This window comes from Gamsiella multidivaricata, assembly GCF_025024155.1.
Source record: "Gamsiella multidivaricata strain RSA 2152 chromosome Unknown BC939scaffold_37, whole genome shotgun sequence".
NCBI lineage: Eukaryota > Fungi > Mortierellomycota > Mortierellomycetes > Mortierellales > Mortierellaceae > Gamsiella > Gamsiella multidivaricata.
In genome coordinates, this window is record NW_026251745.1 from 65,530 (window position 1) to 83,794 (window position 18,265).

The 18,265-nt window shown below is 48.4% G+C and overlaps 6 protein-coding genes across 6 annotated transcripts; 3 read left to right on the top strand and 3 right to left on the bottom strand.

Moving 5' to 3' along the window:
* Positions 1 to 840: 840 nt before the first annotated feature.
* BC939DRAFT_175454 (beta-lactamase/transpeptidase-like protein) lies at positions 841 to 2,818 on the bottom strand. The gene is made up of 4 exons (XM_051550406.1): positions 2,547 to 2,818; positions 2,262 to 2,444; positions 1,596 to 2,181; positions 841 to 1,468 (listed from the first exon to the last, which is right to left on the bottom strand). Exons 1-4 carry the CDS (start codon positions 2,727 to 2,729, stop codon positions 882 to 884), a joined length of 1,539 nt encoding a protein of 512 aa, XP_051411621.1. The 5' UTR covers positions 2,730 to 2,818; the 3' UTR covers positions 841 to 881.
* Positions 2,819 to 6,072: 3,254 nt separating this feature from the next.
* BC939DRAFT_477606 (high mobility group box domain-containing protein) lies at positions 6,073 to 6,779 on the bottom strand (the record flags this gene model as incomplete). Its single annotated transcript, XM_051558691.1, has 3 exons — positions 6,073 to 6,186; positions 6,334 to 6,392; positions 6,596 to 6,779. 3 exons carry the CDS (start codon positions 6,777 to 6,779, stop codon positions 6,073 to 6,075), a joined length of 357 nt encoding a protein of 118 aa, XP_051411622.1.
* A 2,729-nt stretch (positions 6,780 to 9,508) lies between these two features.
* On the top strand, positions 9,509 to 11,999 carry BC939DRAFT_503652 (major facilitator superfamily domain-containing protein; the record flags this gene model as incomplete). The annotated part of the gene is made up of 5 exons (XM_051560426.1): positions 9,509 to 9,880; positions 9,987 to 10,207; positions 10,303 to 10,411; positions 10,484 to 10,782; positions 10,880 to 11,999. The coding sequence occupies 5 exons, from the start codon at positions 9,509 to 9,511 to the stop codon at positions 11,997 to 11,999; spliced, it is 2,121 nt and encodes a 706-aa protein (XP_051411623.1).
* Positions 12,000 to 12,033: 34 nt separating this feature from the next.
* Positions 12,034 to 15,523, top strand: BC939DRAFT_453202 (uncharacterized protein). The gene is made up of 8 exons (XM_051555897.1): positions 12,034 to 12,744; positions 12,846 to 12,977; positions 13,078 to 13,221; positions 13,346 to 13,533; positions 13,628 to 13,782; positions 13,904 to 14,104; positions 14,198 to 14,398; positions 14,523 to 15,523. Exons 1-8 carry the CDS (start codon positions 12,112 to 12,114, stop codon positions 15,458 to 15,460), a joined length of 2,592 nt encoding a protein of 863 aa, XP_051411624.1. The 5' UTR covers positions 12,034 to 12,111; the 3' UTR covers positions 15,461 to 15,523.
* Positions 15,524 to 15,728: 205 nt separating this feature from the next.
* BC939DRAFT_503654 (uncharacterized protein) lies at positions 15,729 to 17,139 on the bottom strand (the record flags this gene model as incomplete). Its single annotated transcript, XM_051560427.1, has 4 exons — positions 15,729 to 16,118; positions 16,263 to 16,303; positions 16,461 to 16,596; positions 17,050 to 17,139. The coding sequence occupies 4 exons, from the start codon at positions 17,137 to 17,139 to the stop codon at positions 15,729 to 15,731; spliced, it is 657 nt and encodes a 218-aa protein (XP_051411625.1).
* Positions 17,140 to 17,550: 411 nt separating this feature from the next.
* Positions 17,551 to 18,126, top strand: BC939DRAFT_503655 (uncharacterized protein; the record flags this gene model as incomplete). The annotated part of the gene is made up of 1 exon (XM_051560428.1): positions 17,551 to 18,126. The coding sequence occupies one exon, from the start codon at positions 17,551 to 17,553 to the stop codon at positions 18,124 to 18,126; it is 576 nt and encodes a 191-aa protein (XP_051411626.1).
* Between the last annotated feature and the right edge of the window lie 139 nt (positions 18,127 to 18,265).

Consider the following 18,265-nt stretch of genomic DNA (forward strand, 5'->3'; position numbering starts at 1 on the left):
AGAAAAAGAATTGGACCAGCTCGTGAAGACATATACATAAAAAAAAAGCATCGTAGCAATAAAAAAAAAAAAAAAAAAAAAAAAAAAAAAAAGAGGGAGGAGGGGGGCTTTGTGCTATGCTTAAGATACAGGCTGGATCGATAGCGAAGTCGCGACCCTCTGCAAGGAGCACACAATATCTTAGTGCTATAAATATCCCGTGCCAAGCAAACGATTAATCTGAGAAATCGGTATGCACTGCGGCTCCATCCATGGCATTTATTTTGTTCCCTGCCGCAGTGCTGTCCTCGGAAGAATCCCTTGGCTTGTAAATTTCTGATCATATCGCCTGCTTCCCTTTGTCTGCACGACGGTCTGCTGTCGAAGCTGATGCTTCAGGCGGGGGTATGATGGCGGCACACCAGGACTTCCATCTGTGTCTGGCGTCTGAGGTCACTCACGGCTCTGTCTCTTAGGGCGATATGGTTGAGATGACGTGTTCATTCCTGAGCCAGCGAGCTCTTCCTGCCATCTCACGATATGGTCCAATATCTCCATTGATCTCTCGAGGCAGCAGGAGACAGTATCCAGAAGCACGTAAAAGCAATATGAACAATTTTGCTGATGGTGTAACCGCCCCGAAACCTAAATGCAGCCGCCCACCAGAGAAAAAAAACAAAAAAAAACAAGGACGCGGTAGACCACGAAGGCAAATCAGCGAGCAGGAAGTAGAGGAATATGAGGAGGGATGGTTTTTTTTTTATTTTACCCCTGAACCACGACAGAGGGTTTCCTTCAGGATTCCCAGATACCTTCATTAAGATCACTCGAAAGATCCCACTCTTGTCTAGTGTCTAATTGCTATTAGATAGTATGTAAACCCTCAGCAGCTCCTCTTCCTACTATTCCTCCTTAGGCTGCTGAAGGCTGCTGCCGGCCTTGTTCTTCCTCTTGAACTCGTGCATGACACCTTCATCAAACTCAGTTACAAATGCCGCCACCTTGCCATTTCCTCCTGTCTGGAACATAACAAGACTTGTCACCATGACTGTACTATAGCGGATCCTCAATACAAACGCATCGAAATGATAATGCTCCAGCTTGCCGTCAAAATGCCCCATCCTGTAAAATAAAGCATTCTCTCCTGTCTCCGCCTCCTTTTCCAGTCGGACAGAAATTTCCCCAAAGACCGGGTTGAAATACGCTCCCACATAGGCTTGCCAAGCATGAGCTGGAGGTTGATTGGGCACTGGCTCGGGCAGATTACCCTTGTCGAATCCCGCAAGCAGGTCATAGTATACCTTGGTCTCCTTCACAGCCACGTCAAAGAGCCAATCCTGGGTTCGGGGAAGATCAAGAAGATCGTCCGCGATATGGTAGGCGAGGTTGGGGCCCAGTTCTGAAGGGAAAATGTTGAAGAGTTGGGCAATTACTAGATCCACATGTGGGAATATGGTCAAATTGGAGCGGAACCCAGAGATGGAGCCAGCTACATGCATATCCAAGCAAGTGAAGAGAAAACGCACCAGTTAAGACAAGGCAACTCCCGCATCACATACTCAAGCAATCAAACTCCTTCCGTTCCTTCAAGTTTCGAGTCGAGGATGTGACATTACAGTGGCGATAGAAAACCTGTCCCTTGTAGGAGTCAAACCACCAGCCGAGGCCATAATTGACTACAGGCGCAAACTCGGGTGTACGCGGTTCCGTCATAATGCTGTGCGCAGTCAGAGTCTCCCTAATGCTGTCCTTGTTCAGGATCTGTCTGCCGTTCAACTCGCCGGTGTTCATAACTGTCTTCCCCCATCGGACGAGATCCAGCACATTGGAGTGCATATCCCCAGCAGGTGCGGTGGACGCATAAACCTCATCTAGATCATTCATCTTGAATATTCCATTTTGAGCATGCTCGATAGAAGCAGCACTAAAGGACATGGCATGGTTCGATCGCTTCTTCATCTCCATGGGAGAGAATCCAGTGTTGGTCAAGCCCAAGGGGCTCAAAACCTTTTCCTGGACAAGGTCCTCATAAGGTATGCCTGCGACATTGGCAGCTGCCTCTCCTGCGACGGCGAACATCACATTGTTGTACTGAGTCTTGGAGCCTAATTTGGAGGTCATATCGACGTGCCTGAGTCGCTTGATGAGCTCCCTTCTTGGGAGTGTGCTCCTGTACCAGCCCAGATCTACATCAGGAAGACCCTAAAATGGATGTTTAAAGACAGATTGGTATGTTTGTGCATGCACTTTGTTGGCATGCAGTTTAACATCAAGGGGCTTACCGTGCGATGAGAGAGTAGGTCGACCAGAGTCAATTGGGAAGTCAGAACGGGATCTTTGAGCTCAAACTCGGGGAGGAACTTGTTGACCGGTGTCTTGTCCCAATCCATCTTTCCCTCAGCAACCATTTCACCAATAGCAGTTGCGGTGAAAGCCTTGGTCAGAGACCCAATTTCCGATATGGTCTATATTGTCAATATGTGATTAGCATCTGTCAGTACACGACATCCTCAGTGATATTGCTGAAGAAGAGGGAAAAAAAATGGCTTGTGCGTTCTTCTCATTACATCTACAGTGAAGGGCTCTTGCTCATTTCGCTTTCCGAAGCCTTCTGCGAAGATGAGTTGGTCCTTGTAGAGGACAGCAACACTCATCCCTGGGATGCCACATTGGATTCTAGCCTTCTCGACAAGATCATGAAGGTTGGCGAGAGGCTTCTTCGTTGGCCTCAGTGGACTGGGAAGCTGCATTTCGTTTTCGAACAGAGAATAGGAGGGCGGAGAAGGGTTGAGTGCGATGAGAGGTGAACATTGTGATGAACCTAACAGGAGCCCTTATTTATATATCTCTCGATCCGCGATGTGCCAAGATCATTTCGTCTTGGCTCTCTCGTTTTGTTGACACAGCATCCAGAGAGAGGACCATAAGATGGATTCCCACCCAAAACGGATGGGAATCCAAGAGAACACCGAATTCAATAATTCTGTCACTGGCAACGCGCGAAATGCAGGTCGAGTTTATTTTCGACTTTACTTAGCACTGACATTCGTGTGCCGTTTGCTCACAGAAGCAACCATAATACACGTCATACCCAGTCTTTCTTTCAGAAAGAATGGTTCCCATCTACAATGGTGGGGCGCAAAACTGCTCCAGTGCTCGCCGATTCTTTTCCTTTCTGAAGTTTCTCTGTCAATGCATGCCAAATCGGGATGTAACGTGGTGTAGTTGTAACCGTGGACCTCGCGAATAGAGACATCAATTACTGTATCCAACAAGAACTGGATGTGGTCATTGGAACAGTTTTGAAGTGCAATAGGTTCAATTCAATGGGCATAGTGTTGAGTAGAAGTTAAATAAGCAGAGGCTGGAGTTCTATCGTTTGGCAACGGCGCTCTTAAATAGCTGTGTCCATGCGGCTCGAGATCATTTACATGAAGCTTGGTGTTAAAATTGATTGTCCTCCATTTTGCAGTGAAGGATAGTACTTTTATGCTTTTCCTCGGTTCTATGAACTGCTTGATAAGACTGCGGCCTCCTAATTCTTTGCAGCTTTTTGGAGATGTAGGGACTTTCCGAGCTGGATCTTGAGATATGCCCAGATGTGTTCGGCTGGGTTGATTTTAAGAGGCTACGCTATGTCAATCGACTTTAGATAGGCTCTTGTAACTTTGGCGAAATAGTTGGGACCATTACATACCGAATGATGAATCCTTGCTTCGCCAAGCCTATTCTTTAATGGACATCTACAGATCCTCCTGAAGTATCTGGAAGTGCGGTTGGGAGTTCATAGTCTCATCGACCATGGCGATATAACCAGGTCCGCACCATGTCATACAAAGTCATACCATAATATCGCCACCACCAAACTCGACTGTCCCATCAACTGAGCGAGTAGTTATCCTCTCTGGTACGTCGTCCCATACCCAGCGAAGACCGTCAGAACATATCCTGTTGATATTGCGCTCGTCTGACCACATCACCATTGCTTAATATTCCTCAATCCATTCCTTGTACTATTTGATGAATTAAAGACAGCTTTTAATGTGCTTCCTTTAAGGTACTGGCTTTTTGGCAATCCATTTTGCGAGTAACCCTGCTTCTTTCAGTCGTCGTCGAACTGTCGAAGCGGAAACAGACTGTAGAAGCAATCGAATGGCATTCTTTTTGGTATCAAGGGCTTTCCTGAGAAATCCATGTTTCAAGTCGACTTTGAGGCATTCGACTGTTTCGGCTGGGAGCTTCCTGGGCCGTCCTCCATTGTTCACTGGCATGCTCTTCTTATGCTCTAAGCGGATCTTACCAGCTGAAGCAAGAGATATCTGGACTCGGCGGGCTGTTTCACGCGTAGAAACCCCCTCAGTCATCAGCCTCGTAGCCTCCTTAACTTTGGCTGGGGGAATCGGCTTCATGAAAGGTAAAGGTGTTGATCAAGGAAAGTTGGACATGATCCTGAGTCGAAGCATGACAGTATTGATGTAAATTGGCGAGGAAATGGTGAGTTTGTAGCCGTTCTGGCTCACAGTTTGATGTGGCATTTCGCACTCGAGATTCCAGCGCATACCTAGCGATGATAGCCACCACTCTTAGAGCTCATCGTTTTGTATTCCAGATCTATGGCTACAAATGCACCAAACTTCATGCTGGTCTGTCAAGTATTGACGGGGAAACTGTAGAAAGAAAACAATATCAGCGAACACCGGAACTGTTTTGCACCGCACTGTATACTCTTCTAAAATAACAAAGACCGCTAGCATCTTTTCATTGACACTCAATCCGTCCACGTCGCGTCTGATGGTTATATATTCAAAAGCCCAACAATATACATATACTCATGTCTACTCAGATTCATGCGCACACCTATATTACTATCATCATCATTAAGAGGAAATGCCTCTCGACGTGCCTCGGCTGCAGAACAATCGAACCCGAAGCAGATCTCCATCGCAGACAACTACAGCTACGGTTGCGGCCACCACAACCCCAACCAGAGGAAGCAACAGCACCCGGACTTCGTCTCTCCTGTATCATTGATTCAGGAACTCGAGATCCCCGAATCCGCCCAACAAGCCGCCGCCGCTGCAGAGCAACGGCTCCTGGGAAGATCAACCGTGTTAACTCTCCCAGAATTTTAAAAGAAGGGCGAGGAGGTCATCCAGACGATGCTGAAGAGACTTGAGGACTCACAGGGACCGGACGGTAAAACAGAGATTATGCGGACACAACATGTTCACGAGCTGGATCCGGAGCTGTTGAGACAAGCGTGCGCGCTGGTATTGGGGCGCTGTTAAGCCCAATATGAAAGCCGGAATGACGGAAGGACGAGTGATGAAAGCCTCTTGGCCGCTTGTTTTGCCCACTATCATTGTCTCTATTCTTCCTATTTGATAGTCGGATAAGATGTTTACTAGTGTATAAATAGACGCGCATAACGTCTGGTAGGCCACAACCTCGTCTGTCATTTTCGCAAAGCAACTCCTCATGGTGCATGCTTTGGGTTTGCGTCGTAATCAGGGTCTTTGTTGTTCGCACGGCGCGTTGTGCGCTTTGGTACCATTTTGACGTTTTTTTTTTTTTTTTTTTTTTTTTTTTTGGTTATCTGATCTTCCACAATCGAGATATTCTCGTCTTGATGGCAAAGATTTTCCAGGATACGTGCGGTACATTCCTGAAGGCGATCCATGCATGGCATGCTATGCCAAGTGTATAATTCGATATATTATGGTATCCGGCATCCTCACAGTTCCTGATTTTCTTTTTGTTATAGATTAACATTTCAAAGGCCATGTGTAAATGTGTAATGTGTAAATCAGGTTTCCTATTAGAACAAGTCCGTTGGGACCTTTAATACAGCAATTGTGAAAAGGCAAACTAGTCGAATAAAAAAGCAATACAAGCGAACGAAAGCCGAACAAACAAAGTTCAGAAAATGGACGAGAAACCGCGCGAACGAGAAGGCAGAATGCAAATAAAAGGCGACACGGACGGGGTTCTATCGGTTACACTAAGGATGGGTTGATGTGTGCGGATGATGGGAAGGGGGGGAGGAAGGGGATGAAAATGGTGGTTGTGAAGACGTAGTGGCATCCGACTGGTTTAGTCGGACTCATCCTCGTCCTCGTCTTCATCCTCCTGAGCCTTCTTGGCGTCGTAAGCAGCCTTCTCGGTAGCATACTTGGCCTTGGCCTTCTCGTGCTTGGCAATGTAGGGCTATGAAAGATAATATTAGGCAAGTAAAAGGGACACAGTCAGCGAAAGTGACATAAAAAAATGCGACGCGTCACAAAAAAACAACAATATGTTCAATTTGATCGCGTGCCCCTGATGATAACGATCCGGCAAGGGCAGGGTACTTACAGCCTTCTGGTCGTCAGTGTATGCCCTCCACTGCTCTCCGAGGAGACGACCGAGTTCACCTAAGGGTCAGGAAAGAGATGAAAGAGGAAATAAAGTCAGCCTTCTATCGGAAATTTCTTGCAGATCAAGAGCAGGATCCAAGTCCGAACGGGGTCTACTGTTTCGACTGAATGCCATCACGGGAGACTCTGATTGTTTCCACTCGGATAGATCCTCCTCCATGCATGAAGCAGCCAAATACAACAATGGAACATCGGCTTACCGAAGGATGAATCGGGGTTCTGGGCCTTGACCTTCTCGCGCCACTCCTCGCAGAAGAGGAGATAGGCCGACATGGGGTTCTTGGGAGCATTGGGGTCCTTCTTGGCCTTTCTCTTGCGCTTCTTGACCTCCTCGTTCTTGCCTCTCTTGGTGACTTTTGTCTCCTTCTTGGCGACTTTTGGCATTATGACTTATCTATTGGGGATAAAAGGAAGCAATTGACGCGTCAGTCAGTCGTGTTTTTCACGCTTCGCTAACAACTTAATCATCTAGAATGGTGGCGGTGTCAGCCTTTTCGGCGAGTCCACTCATCTTGCCACCACTTCCAAGTCCACAGTCCTGATCAGCTCTTTTACAGAGCCGGTAGCAGCGAGACATATACTTTCAGCTTTACTAGCGAAGGGCACATGGGGGTTTGTGTATAGAGGGTGTGTATGTGAAAATGTATATGTAGTTGATACTTATGTGTGTGTGTGTGTGTAAAAATGGGTTAGTGGGATGTGTATGGGGATGAAGGGATGGTTTTTTTTTATGTCTTTTAAGGATGAGGACGCGGACGTGTGGAAATGGATGGTATGGATATGAATTTCCGAGGTTGCTCCTCGTGAGTCGTGATATGGACTCAGACCATAATTGAATAAGGGCCCAGTGGTGGTCAAGGCAGCCCACAGAGCGGTGTATGGGAGCAGCCAAAAGACATATGGGGATGATACTTACATATGGGGAGTTCCTTGTGGGAGTGGGTGGGGATTGTAGTGGGAAGTGGTGGGTGAGTGAAGAGAGAGAGAGAGAGAGAAAAAATCAGCGGGGGAGTGCGATTTTTGGCTGCCCTTTTGTGAGGGCGCTGAGGGGGGGCAGACCCCCGCTCTGATACTGCGTGACCATACTGGACTATATAACCAACATATGGCGAATGAGTGGACATACTAATATGGCTCCAGTGCATAGACTAGCATTCGATACAGTCATTCAGTCAGTCCAAAAAAAACCCGCTCTGATACCCCAGCGCAGAAAGGGAGCGACTGAGGAGCGCACTGTGATTCGTCCCTGTCTCTCTGTGCTTTTTTTTTTTTGCTCTTGTCCCCTCTCTCGCTTGTGTGTTATGTTATGTTATGTTATTCCATTTGTGCGGCCCGCTCAATCAAATCTACTGCTATCGGCCTTGCCTGTTTGGCTGTCTAGCCTGTCTGCCTACCTTATTGTTGTTGTGTGTACGTGTGCCTGTCCTCACTCTCATACACACACAATGATATGCAGCCCATAAACACTTGTCACATTCATGACACTAACCACAGATGTATGAATGAGTGGGTTTGCGAGTGAGTGTATTCATAGGACATAGTCCCATACCATTAACGAAACAAACGGTGCAGCGTCATCATCGCTTTCGCTGGATATATCTGTCCCCAAGGTAAAAAAGACACACATGGGCGGGACTGATAGGCACCAATTGACTCTCACAATTGCAGGGCAAATAAATCTGCAGTAAGGGGTGAGTGAACAAGAGGGATGTCTACGAGTTCTCTGCTTTTTTTTTTTTTTTTTTTTTTTTTCTGCGCTGGGGCATTATGGCAGAGGACAGATGAACAGGTAGCATACGCATATACAACAAACAAAGGTCTTCATTGAAGTTCATCGGCCGGTGGAAAAATATTTTTGTGAGCCTCCCAAACATCACAAATTTTCAGAGTGTGTGTGGTCTATTCAAATGCAGCCTTGCAGTATGATCATTTCACAGCCGCTCACAAAACCAAGCAGACCCTCTTACCCTCTTGCTATCATATTTCCCTTCTGCGCAGACACATAGAGAGAGAGTAATGATGAGCCATAGAAGGGGTTACCAGAACCAAGAAAATATCCATACCTTGGCTATTCAGGAGGTTGTTCCTGAAAGTATTCTTTTTGGTCCGCTGGTTCAATTTATTCAGCCAAAGGTGCTATATCCTCGGCCATTGAGGAATTGAAGACGATTTTATGATCCTGGGTAGTCTACTGTCTGTGTGCGCTTCCGTTTATGTCATGTCCTGTAATCCTTAGCAAAGGCTACAATTAGTTACATCGCTGTGCTCTTCTTCATAATCCACGAGCACGTCCATTCTCTAGAATGAAATGAACTTACAGAATCACTGACCAAAGCTCCTTTTGCCTCTCGACGCATGAAATGAATTAGCAGAATTACGGATAAAAGTCCCTTCAACCTCTCGACCTATGAAATGCATCAGCAGAGCCACGAATAAAACTGTTCCCTGCTTCTCGACGCGCATCGTCCCAGAGGGTTTCTGCGTCCATGGTATCCCGAGTGCTTTTTAAAGCGATATATGCACTATCACGGTGGATAGCGTTGCATCCTTAACCGCTATCTTGCAATTATTAATGCGTTGTACTTGTATTAAGAAAAGCACTGGGCACATTTTTTTTTTCATTCGCTATAGCTGTCTGCTGGTCTCTCGAAAAGTCGGTAGAAGAAAGTCAGATTCAAACAATGGCCAGAGTGCTGGAAAACTGAGCAATACACCTTGTTCCCGAATGACCTTGAGTGCCGCGACGGTCCTTTCGATCGCACAGCAAACCAAAGCAGCTTCTGTCAAAACAATTAATGATGCCAGATCCAAGAGAGAACCGGCGAGAATCTTAGGAACGGGGCGATGCCAAAAGGACGGCATAGGCGAACAATGACACGATGATGTTGAAGTCGCCTGCAATCATATCATGCAGTTGCACCAGAGACGCGGTATGACAGGTTCGCCCTTGAGACCAGTCACCAGTTGAATCGGCTCCCCTCTCTAGACTCTTCCACACTGGCAGAGTCGATCTCGTTGCTTTGAAACCATCCACTTTCCGACGCGTCGTCGAATGCATTGCCATCGACCCCACCCCTGCGACATCAACTACATTCGCATCATTCATTACCACCATGTCCGATAGTCGCATTGACTATCAGCCTCTTCGCACGGAAGCACTGGATTCGCCTTCATACCACCGCTCCAGTGATATTGCAGACCCTTCCCAAGGCAAATACTCTGTCCGTAAAACCGACAGCGACGAGGACGACGATGCCGGTATCCATGCGACGGAAATCCAGGAACTGGTCGGCTCCTCAGGGCAAGACTTTTCAGAGCACTTACGAGGGCAACAGGGACAGGACGTTGACGTGGACGATGAACACCATACTTCTAGGGCCGACTGGATAATCCGAGTGCAGGCCTTCCTTTGCGCGGCCCTGCTGGGCGTGTCCACCCACTATACTCTTCATATGACAGGGCCGCTCAAGGATGTACTCAAGGAGGTATGAATGTATTGTTCTTTTTCCACAACTGCGTGAGAAACATAGGGACAGCCGTTATGCATGTTCAGGCCACTAACATCTTGAGCTCATTGCCGCAATATGATAGAGTATGGGCATCAGCAATACCCAATTCTCGTTACTACAGTCATCCTTGACATTGTTCCCAACGCTCATCCCGCTCATTGGAGGACTATTGGTCGAGCGCTACGGAACCGGACCCAGCTCGATCGTCTTCACTACAATTGTCATCCTTGGACAGATCATTGTCGTTTTGGGATGCTGGACGCGCTCCATCAAGGTCATGATTACCGGATACTGTCTTTTTGGGTACATTGGCAACATCAATTAGTGCTTAACCTAGGTGATCATGGTGGCAGATTGGCTGCAATCAGGAATTAACCTGGCTGTAACCGACGTTCCAGCCTAGGAGCAGCGCCCATTACGATTATCCAAGAGACCATATGGATTAGATACTTTAAGAAGAATGGCCTAGCATTGGTTTTGTCCCTTGGCCTTCTCAGCGGAAAATTGGTAGGACGAGACATATGTCGACTTTTGTCGGTTGCTAAAGACCTTAGATGCGAAACTAACCTCCATGTCTAGTCTGGCTTCCTCGCACTCGCAACAACCGTACCTCTGACGACCTTTGGGTTTGCTACCCCCTTCATCGTCTCATTATGCATCTCAGTGTTTGCTTGGGCGATGAACATTCTATTTTTATGGCTGTCGAAGAAACCCAGAGAGGACACCGACGCTATGACGAAGATCACAATTCTTTTGAAGGCAAAGAGGACGAACTTGGGATGGAACGAAGTGTATGGGTTCTCGAGCATGTTCTGGACAATGTTGGCTATCAGCTTCTTGGTGGGCGCGAGCTGGAACCCATTTATTCATCAAGCAAGGTAGGGAACATTTTCATGGCACTGGCGTTCCTGCGGACTAAATTATAAAATAGGCAATTGGCTTGGTACTCAAGGCCATATTTACTTGAATTTGTAGCAATATTGTTAAGCATCGGTACGGACTCAACGACGAACAGGCAGCATGGGAGGCATCAGTTATTTTGGCTGTCCCTCTCGTCGTATACCCCTTCCTCGGCACATTCATTGATCATGCGGGGAAACGCGCCTGGTTGCTCCTGGTCACTGCAGGATTGCTGATCAGCACTCATGTCGTCCTTATGATACCATTCGGAATCGTGCCCATTCCTCCAACCATTCCGATGTTATTCTTTGCGCTTTCACTATCTCTGGGAACACTCTCGATCGTCACCAGCATGCCAGTTCTGACAAAGCATGTTCCAACGGGCCTGGGATTACACCGATCCATCGATAATATTGGCGCGACACTGTTCGGCACAGTCGCAGGCATGTTGCAGGATTTTCCAGACAATGAAGGCGATGGCGAGTCCGAGACAGAGAGCTTTTTCTATCGCCTCTACCACCATCTTTTCCCTGCCCAGGTAGACCAGGCTCAGGAGGAGCGAGAAGACCTGCAGCTTTTGGGCATGTTCCTCTCCGTCGCAATCATTGCGTTTATCACCTGTGCTATTTTCGTCTGGGGCGACTATCACTGGACTGATGGCGAGGGCGGGAAAACGAGGCTCGTCAATGGCGTCTACGGCAAGAGGGAACCTATTGAGACGACAGCTACGCGGACAAGGAGGAATCGAAGGCGTCGGAGTCATGAAGTGCTGGAGGCAATGACGATGGAGGCGATATTTGAGTTAGAGGATGAACCGGATGCAGAAGTAGTGTCTATGACAGAGATAGGAAGCACGCATCTCGGATTCCACTCTTCGAACCAGCAAGGATCCGAGGCTATTCTCCCATTGGGCCCCACATCAGAGCCGCAGAGTAACCAAAGTACTCGCTATGAGCTTCGCCACCAACAACTTGGGCACCCGCAGCGGCGAAGTGAGTCCTCAAACGAAGACGAAGACCTTCAGGAGGAAGAATATGAGGATGAGCAGGATGAGTATCGGTTTGGGGTGCGGATTGAGAGCGGGGATGATGAGGTACCGCATTTTAAGAAAGTTCAGGCACATTTTTGGATCATGGTGTGGTCCGCGCTCCTGCTGGCCAGCTGGGCCGTGTTTGGCGTAGGCGTGTCGCGGTAGTCGACCAAATAAAGCAAATTAGGTTGTCACGATCATTTTGATTTGAGCCCTTCGTCAAAAAAGAGTTCCCCTGCTGTCTGCCCTCCTTTTCTCTCCCACATACACACACGCCATGTTGCGCATTCACCGACTTCAGCAATGCGCGAGGAATGCCACAAGGACAAGCATGAGCAGGCTTGTTGCAGGGAGCAGTACCACTCCATACAAGACACTGGACTCGATAGTGTCGAACAGACCCGGAGTTTCGCCAAAGTCAGGGGCAGCTCGATTTTACGCCACCAAAGCAGCACTTGCTGAAGAGGAGCCCGTCCTTATACGTGTCAGAAAAAGCTCAAAGAAAGCCGTCGCGGAAGAGACGGAGGTTTCAGCAGCGCCAAAGACGCGTCAACGCCGCTCTAGAGCGGCATCGGCGGAAGAGACAGGGACTACGGTGGTGGATGGTGCTACTGCTAAGCGTGCCTCGACCAGGAAGAAGGCGGCTAAGGATCAGACCCCGGCCGTGAGCAAGGAGTCAGTGCCGAAGGGACCTGGGGAGGAGACCAGGACCACCAAAACCACAAGAACTCGGAAGACGTCCAAATCAGAAAAGGCTGCGACACAGGAAATTGTCCAGGCATCGGCCACACCAATTGTACAAACCGAGCTTCGATCGTATCAGAAGGAGTGCATTGAAGCATGCCTGACTAATTTGCAGAAGGGAATCAAGAGGCAGATTGTGTCCCTTCCCGTTGGGAGCGGCAAGACGGTATGTATTGCTTCTGTATAGCTCATTGCAGCTTTGGATTAAGAGAATGGCAGAATCTTGTAATTCTTTAAACTTACTCTACTGTTTACTCGGACTCCTAGGTCACTTTCTCACATCTTATGAAACAAATTCCACCGCCCTTTCCTGGGGCCACCAAGACGTTGATACTGGCCCATCGCCAGGAGCTGTTGGAGCAAACACGGACGCATGTCCTCCGTACAGGAACAGGAATGGTAAGGCGCAGTCATCCCTTGTCGGTGCCAAGATGAAGCTGTCCGTGCCGATACCTGATTCCTAAGCACCAAGTGGATACTGACCTCATCTGTTTTGTAGACTGTTTCGATTGATCAAGGAAATCGCCATGCAGATATGACCGCAGATGTGATCGTGGCCAGTGTACCATCCTTGGGTCGGTCAGGGACACCAAGGTTGCTAAAGTACAATCCGAAGGAGTTCAAGTGTATCATCATCGATGAGGTAAAGTGTGGTTTCCAAAATTCCTGAGCTCTTTTTTTTTTTTTTTTTTTTTTTTTTTTTTTTTTTTTTTGAAGTCGCTGTGCTTAATGTTAACGAAATATCTGTGTGGAGTATATTATATTAGGCCCACCATGCAGCCGCAGATTCCTATGGTAGGATCTTGAAACATTTTGGCGCGCATGTACCAGAGACTCATATTTTCGTCTATGGGTGTTCTGCCACGGTGCGACGTCATGATGGACTGAGACTTGGTGGTGCGTTTGATTACATCTCATATCACAAGAGCTTTATCACCATGATCGAAGACAAATGGTAGAGTTTATGCATTCGACGAGCGGGATGTGAAGAGAAACCTCTGTCCGATCCCATATAAGCAACAATAACCATGAATGATTGATTCGAATAGGTTGTGTGGACTCCGAGTGTCAACGATTCAGACGGACTTCGACCTGCGAGATGTAAAGATGCAGTCAGGGGATTTTGCGCAAAAGGATCTTTCTGTGAAGGTCAACACCCCGATTCGGAATGAAATCGTCGTTCGCAGTTATATGACCTACTGCGGTATGCATTAATGTCGCTGCTTCTTCAAAGAGGGGAGAAATTGATTTCGTCCGCTTCGAATTCTCGGTTCCTACATCTCTGACATTACATTTTCTTATTTCTTTTTTTAATCATTATTCAGCGGAACGCAAGTCGACGGTCGTGTTTGCGGTGGACATTGAGCATTTGGAAACTCTAACAAAGATATTTCGGCAGTATGGATACGATGCTCGAGGACTCTCCAGCAAGACCAATGACATTGAACGTGCACAGCTACTGAGGGACTTTCGTGAGCGCAAGTTCCCCATCATTGTGAACTGTGGTATTTTGACAGAAGGAACAGGTATAGAGTCTCGTTGTTCGCATCTCTCACACCCCTTGTTGTCTTGTTCGTATCAGGTCGAATTGCTAATCAAGAAATGTCTGTGCGAATTAGATATCCCTGTGATCGACTCTATTGTGATGGCGAGGCCGACAAAGTCCAATGTCCTGTTTCAGCAGATGCTAGGTCGTGGCATGCGATTGTATCCTGGAAAAGAAGACTGTCTTGTTCTAGACTTTGTGGACATTGTTAAAGGCGAGGGCCTAGTGACCTTGCCCACGTTGCTCGGATTGGACCCAGATTCCATTTTGAAAAGTAAGCCCCTCCTCCCCTCCCTCTTCTTTTGCTGCTGTGTATTATGTCTCACGGTTGATCTATATAGCTGACATGAATAATTATGTTTTTGGTATTTGCATCTGAATTTGTTTTTGTGAAACAGAAACGGCAGTGATCAACAGTCAGGAGGATGTGGATACGATCCTTAAGGACGAGATCGCCTCGCTAGAACATGATCCGAATCTCCCACCCACGACAGAGTACCCAGACGAGAGCGAGATCGAAGAAACAATCGATCCTATGACGGGACTCAAAGTCGCGAGGATCCGTGTGCTTGAGTACGAGAACCCATATCAGCTCCTTGGAGACTGTAGCGGCATGCCTCGGCGGGTGTGGGACATGTCGCAGAATGCGTGGGTGAATGTGGGTCCGGACACGTTTGTGTTGACGTTCAAGGATGTGACGTTCCGGATCGATAAGTCGGGGGAGGATGGACTTTATAGGTGCCAGAAACGGACCACGTTCGCGCCGAAGCCGACAATGGCGGAGGCGAGTGTGAGGTCGTTCAAGAATGGAGTGTTGTCGTTCAAGAACAACTATGCAGCGGCGGCGGCGCAGAGGAAGAAGCAGCGTGAAGAAGGTGGTGGTGGCGATGATGGTGGTAATGGGGATTATTTCAGGTCGAAGGCGAAGATGCTGCCGATCGAGTCGGATACACTGCAGGATTGTCTTCACGGAGTTGATACGTGGATTGCTAAGAATATTGGGCACTTTCCGGATCTGCTGGGACGATATGCCAAATGGAGGAGCTTCCCAGCGAGTGAGTCGCAGCTGAGGTTCTTGCATAAGCTGGGATATAACCATGGGGCGATGGATGATGAAGGCGAGGACGGTGGTGATGCGGATGGAACGAAACAAATTAAGAAGGCCAGTAGTAAGCCGTTAACGAAGGGACAGGCGGCGAATATGATTACGCGTTTGGTCAACGGTGCAGGAAAGCGGTGGGAGGAGAGTCGGAAGTTTAAGATCAAGCGGGCTAAGGAGCTGGCTAAGGAGATCGGGGTCGATGTTGGACCGATCCCAAAGTTCGTCGAAGTTTAATGGCAACAAGTAGAATGAACCATAGAATAAAAAAAGAAAAAAAAGAAATGAAATGAAATCCACTGCAGGCATGCAACGAACGGCATGGCATCCTTTTCAAACGTGCGTTATTTTATTACTATTACATACACAGCTACACAGCTATACAGCCGAGGAGTCCTTGGGGACCTCTACGGAGCAAAACATGGGGCCAACGTATATACAAAAAATAAATATAAACTGTTGCTTGATGTCTCTGTTTTCGCCCCCAGAAGCGGGTTCCAAATGCTTAGTTCTTGGGTGGTGGAGCGGGAGTAGCATATTGCTGCTGTTGCTGTGGCGAGGGCTGCGCAGCGGGCGGGGCGGCAAAATATTGCTGATGAGCCATGGGTTGAGAGTAAGGTGAGGTCGGCTGTTGAGAGTAAGGTGTGCCGGGTTGGGAGTAAGGTGTGCCGGGCTGGACTGGCGAGAAGGGCGCGGGTGCGGCAGCGGCGTAGGTCGCCTGAGGAGTCATCGCTTGTTGTTGTTGTTGTTGCTGTTGCTGTTGCTGCAGTGGAACCAGTGTCACGGCTGTTCCGTAGGCCATGACTTCAGTCATTCTACGATTGAACAAGATGAAGAAAAAAAGAAAGTTAGTTGGCGGTAGGACGACGGGCGAAGCGTTTTTCGCTGAGAGGTCCTCGATGCAAATGGCGATAAATTTTTTTACCCCTGGAAGAGAGACGTTTTGAAAAAGGTTGTTTTCAGTTAGATGATTAGATTACTCAGGGTATTAAAAATCTACACGGTTCATTTGCTTGCCGCTGCTTCGAATGTCCCATACCTGAATGATTTCCTGGCCTGTGAACTGGACACCGATGACAGCTATAGTAACAGTAATGGCCCCCCTCCAATAGGACACAACCCTGTTAGGAAACAAAAGCATGGGTTGTCCCAGAAACTGGGCGCTCGATATTTTTCGCTTGCACGTCTCAATTAAACAGGAACAAAAAAAAAAAAAAATTGAGGGAAGAAGACGTACCATTGCCACCAGCAGCAGCAGCATGCTCGAGCATCCTCAGGAACGCTCTCTCACGAGCCTTCTCAGCCATCTCGATGTAGGTCGAGCTCTCGCCACCGGCCAAGGAGGCAAAAGCGCCGAGCACAGCTTTACCGGCCTATTATTGCGCGTCAAATCAAATTGACAGAAAGGGTGGAGGTGAGTTGAGGAGATCCTGCCTGGTCACCCAGCTTCTGTCGATAAGGTCCTGATGGAAATAAGATGGTAATAGCGCCTTACATTAGGGTTTCTGACAGTCAGTCTGTAATAAACGATGAGGCGAAAATGGAGAACGGGAGACGTGTTAGGATAAGACATTCGCGTCTGAATTGTAGGCTCGCTCTCATTTTTTCTTTTTCATGTGCTGTAGTTCCTTCTTAATGAGGATTCACACAGCCTTTCCTGTCCACAGCCAAGGCGCAAGGCATGCAGCCGTAAAAAGGCACGCTGAAAGCATGTGCGCGCTGTATTGAATGGGCGTCTGGGGGCGTTAAAAAGAGAAAGAAACAAAAACAAAAACAAGGTGATATGTTTTCATTTTCTTATTGAACTATTGAACTTGCCCTCGAACAACGCCATGGGAGGCCGCGATATGATATCCGGGGTATGTGAAGGCCGTGGTGCTGAAGCGACGGTCGACGGAGCGGACGGGTTGTGCCATTGTGTTGAGGAGAGATGAGGAGGAGGACGAGAAGGATGAGGATGGGAAAAAGAGCCCCTGCGGATAAATAGGGTTCACATAGCAGCAGCACGCGGTAGCAGCAGCAGCGGGCGACAGTTTACAGCAGCGGCGCGTTTTAGTCGAGTGTAGCCGTGGCTTGTCACAGCTCCCACGAGCGGGATGGGGTGGGCGAGCGTTGGAGCGCGGGAGCAAGTGCCCCTTCTTTGGTCGAACAACAACAACAACGCTCTCTTCTCGACGACGACCGACACCGAATTAAGGACGACCGTTGTAGAAGAACAAAGGCAGGGACCCAGGACCGCTTGCCTCACTTACCAATTCCTCAGGCACCCCTCGAGAACTTACATGTCGTTTTCCTGACAAGGAGGACAACCGCCTACAGAATCTGCCATGCCAGCGACAACAACGACCATCACTTGGCCGCCCACCAGGGAGACCCACATCATCACCACCATCCTAAACGGCTCGACGATCACAATACCCGCCTACCAGACCGCGAACCTAACGCTCTTCCCAAACTACACCACCATCACCACTACCACAAAACCCCCACCGACTACTGTCATTGGGGCCAATCCCCCTCCGCCCTACGTCAGCGGCTCTCCCACATCCACAGCAACAAATCAAGGCGATGGGCCCTCAACGGCCGTCCTTTGGAGGAATTGGGGCCTCGTCGTCCTGGCGGTTGTCATCCTGGCGATCATTGGTGGGCTGGCGCTGAGGCATTACAGGAGTGGGCGCACCAAGAAGCAGGAACCTGGGACGTTTGCTCCGGTGGGCGAGGACGATGGGGGAACTTCATCGACAATACCGGGAGGGAGTAGTATCAGCTTAGGGACATTAGGTGGACATCATCACCATCATCATCCGAGTCAGAGTGCGGTCACGGATAGTAATGTGAGGGAACGAAGGAATTCCCAACCAATTCCTCGCGCCCTGGATCTGGATGGACATTCTCGGTCTTGATATTTGGTAGATTGGATGAGAGCGAGAGGTTAGTTACTTTGTATTTTCAGAAAGAAAAAGACGACCGAAGAGGCAAGAAACCAGGACTTGGGCATTCACCTTCCAGCAAACACTCGCACTCACAATTCTGGATTACTGC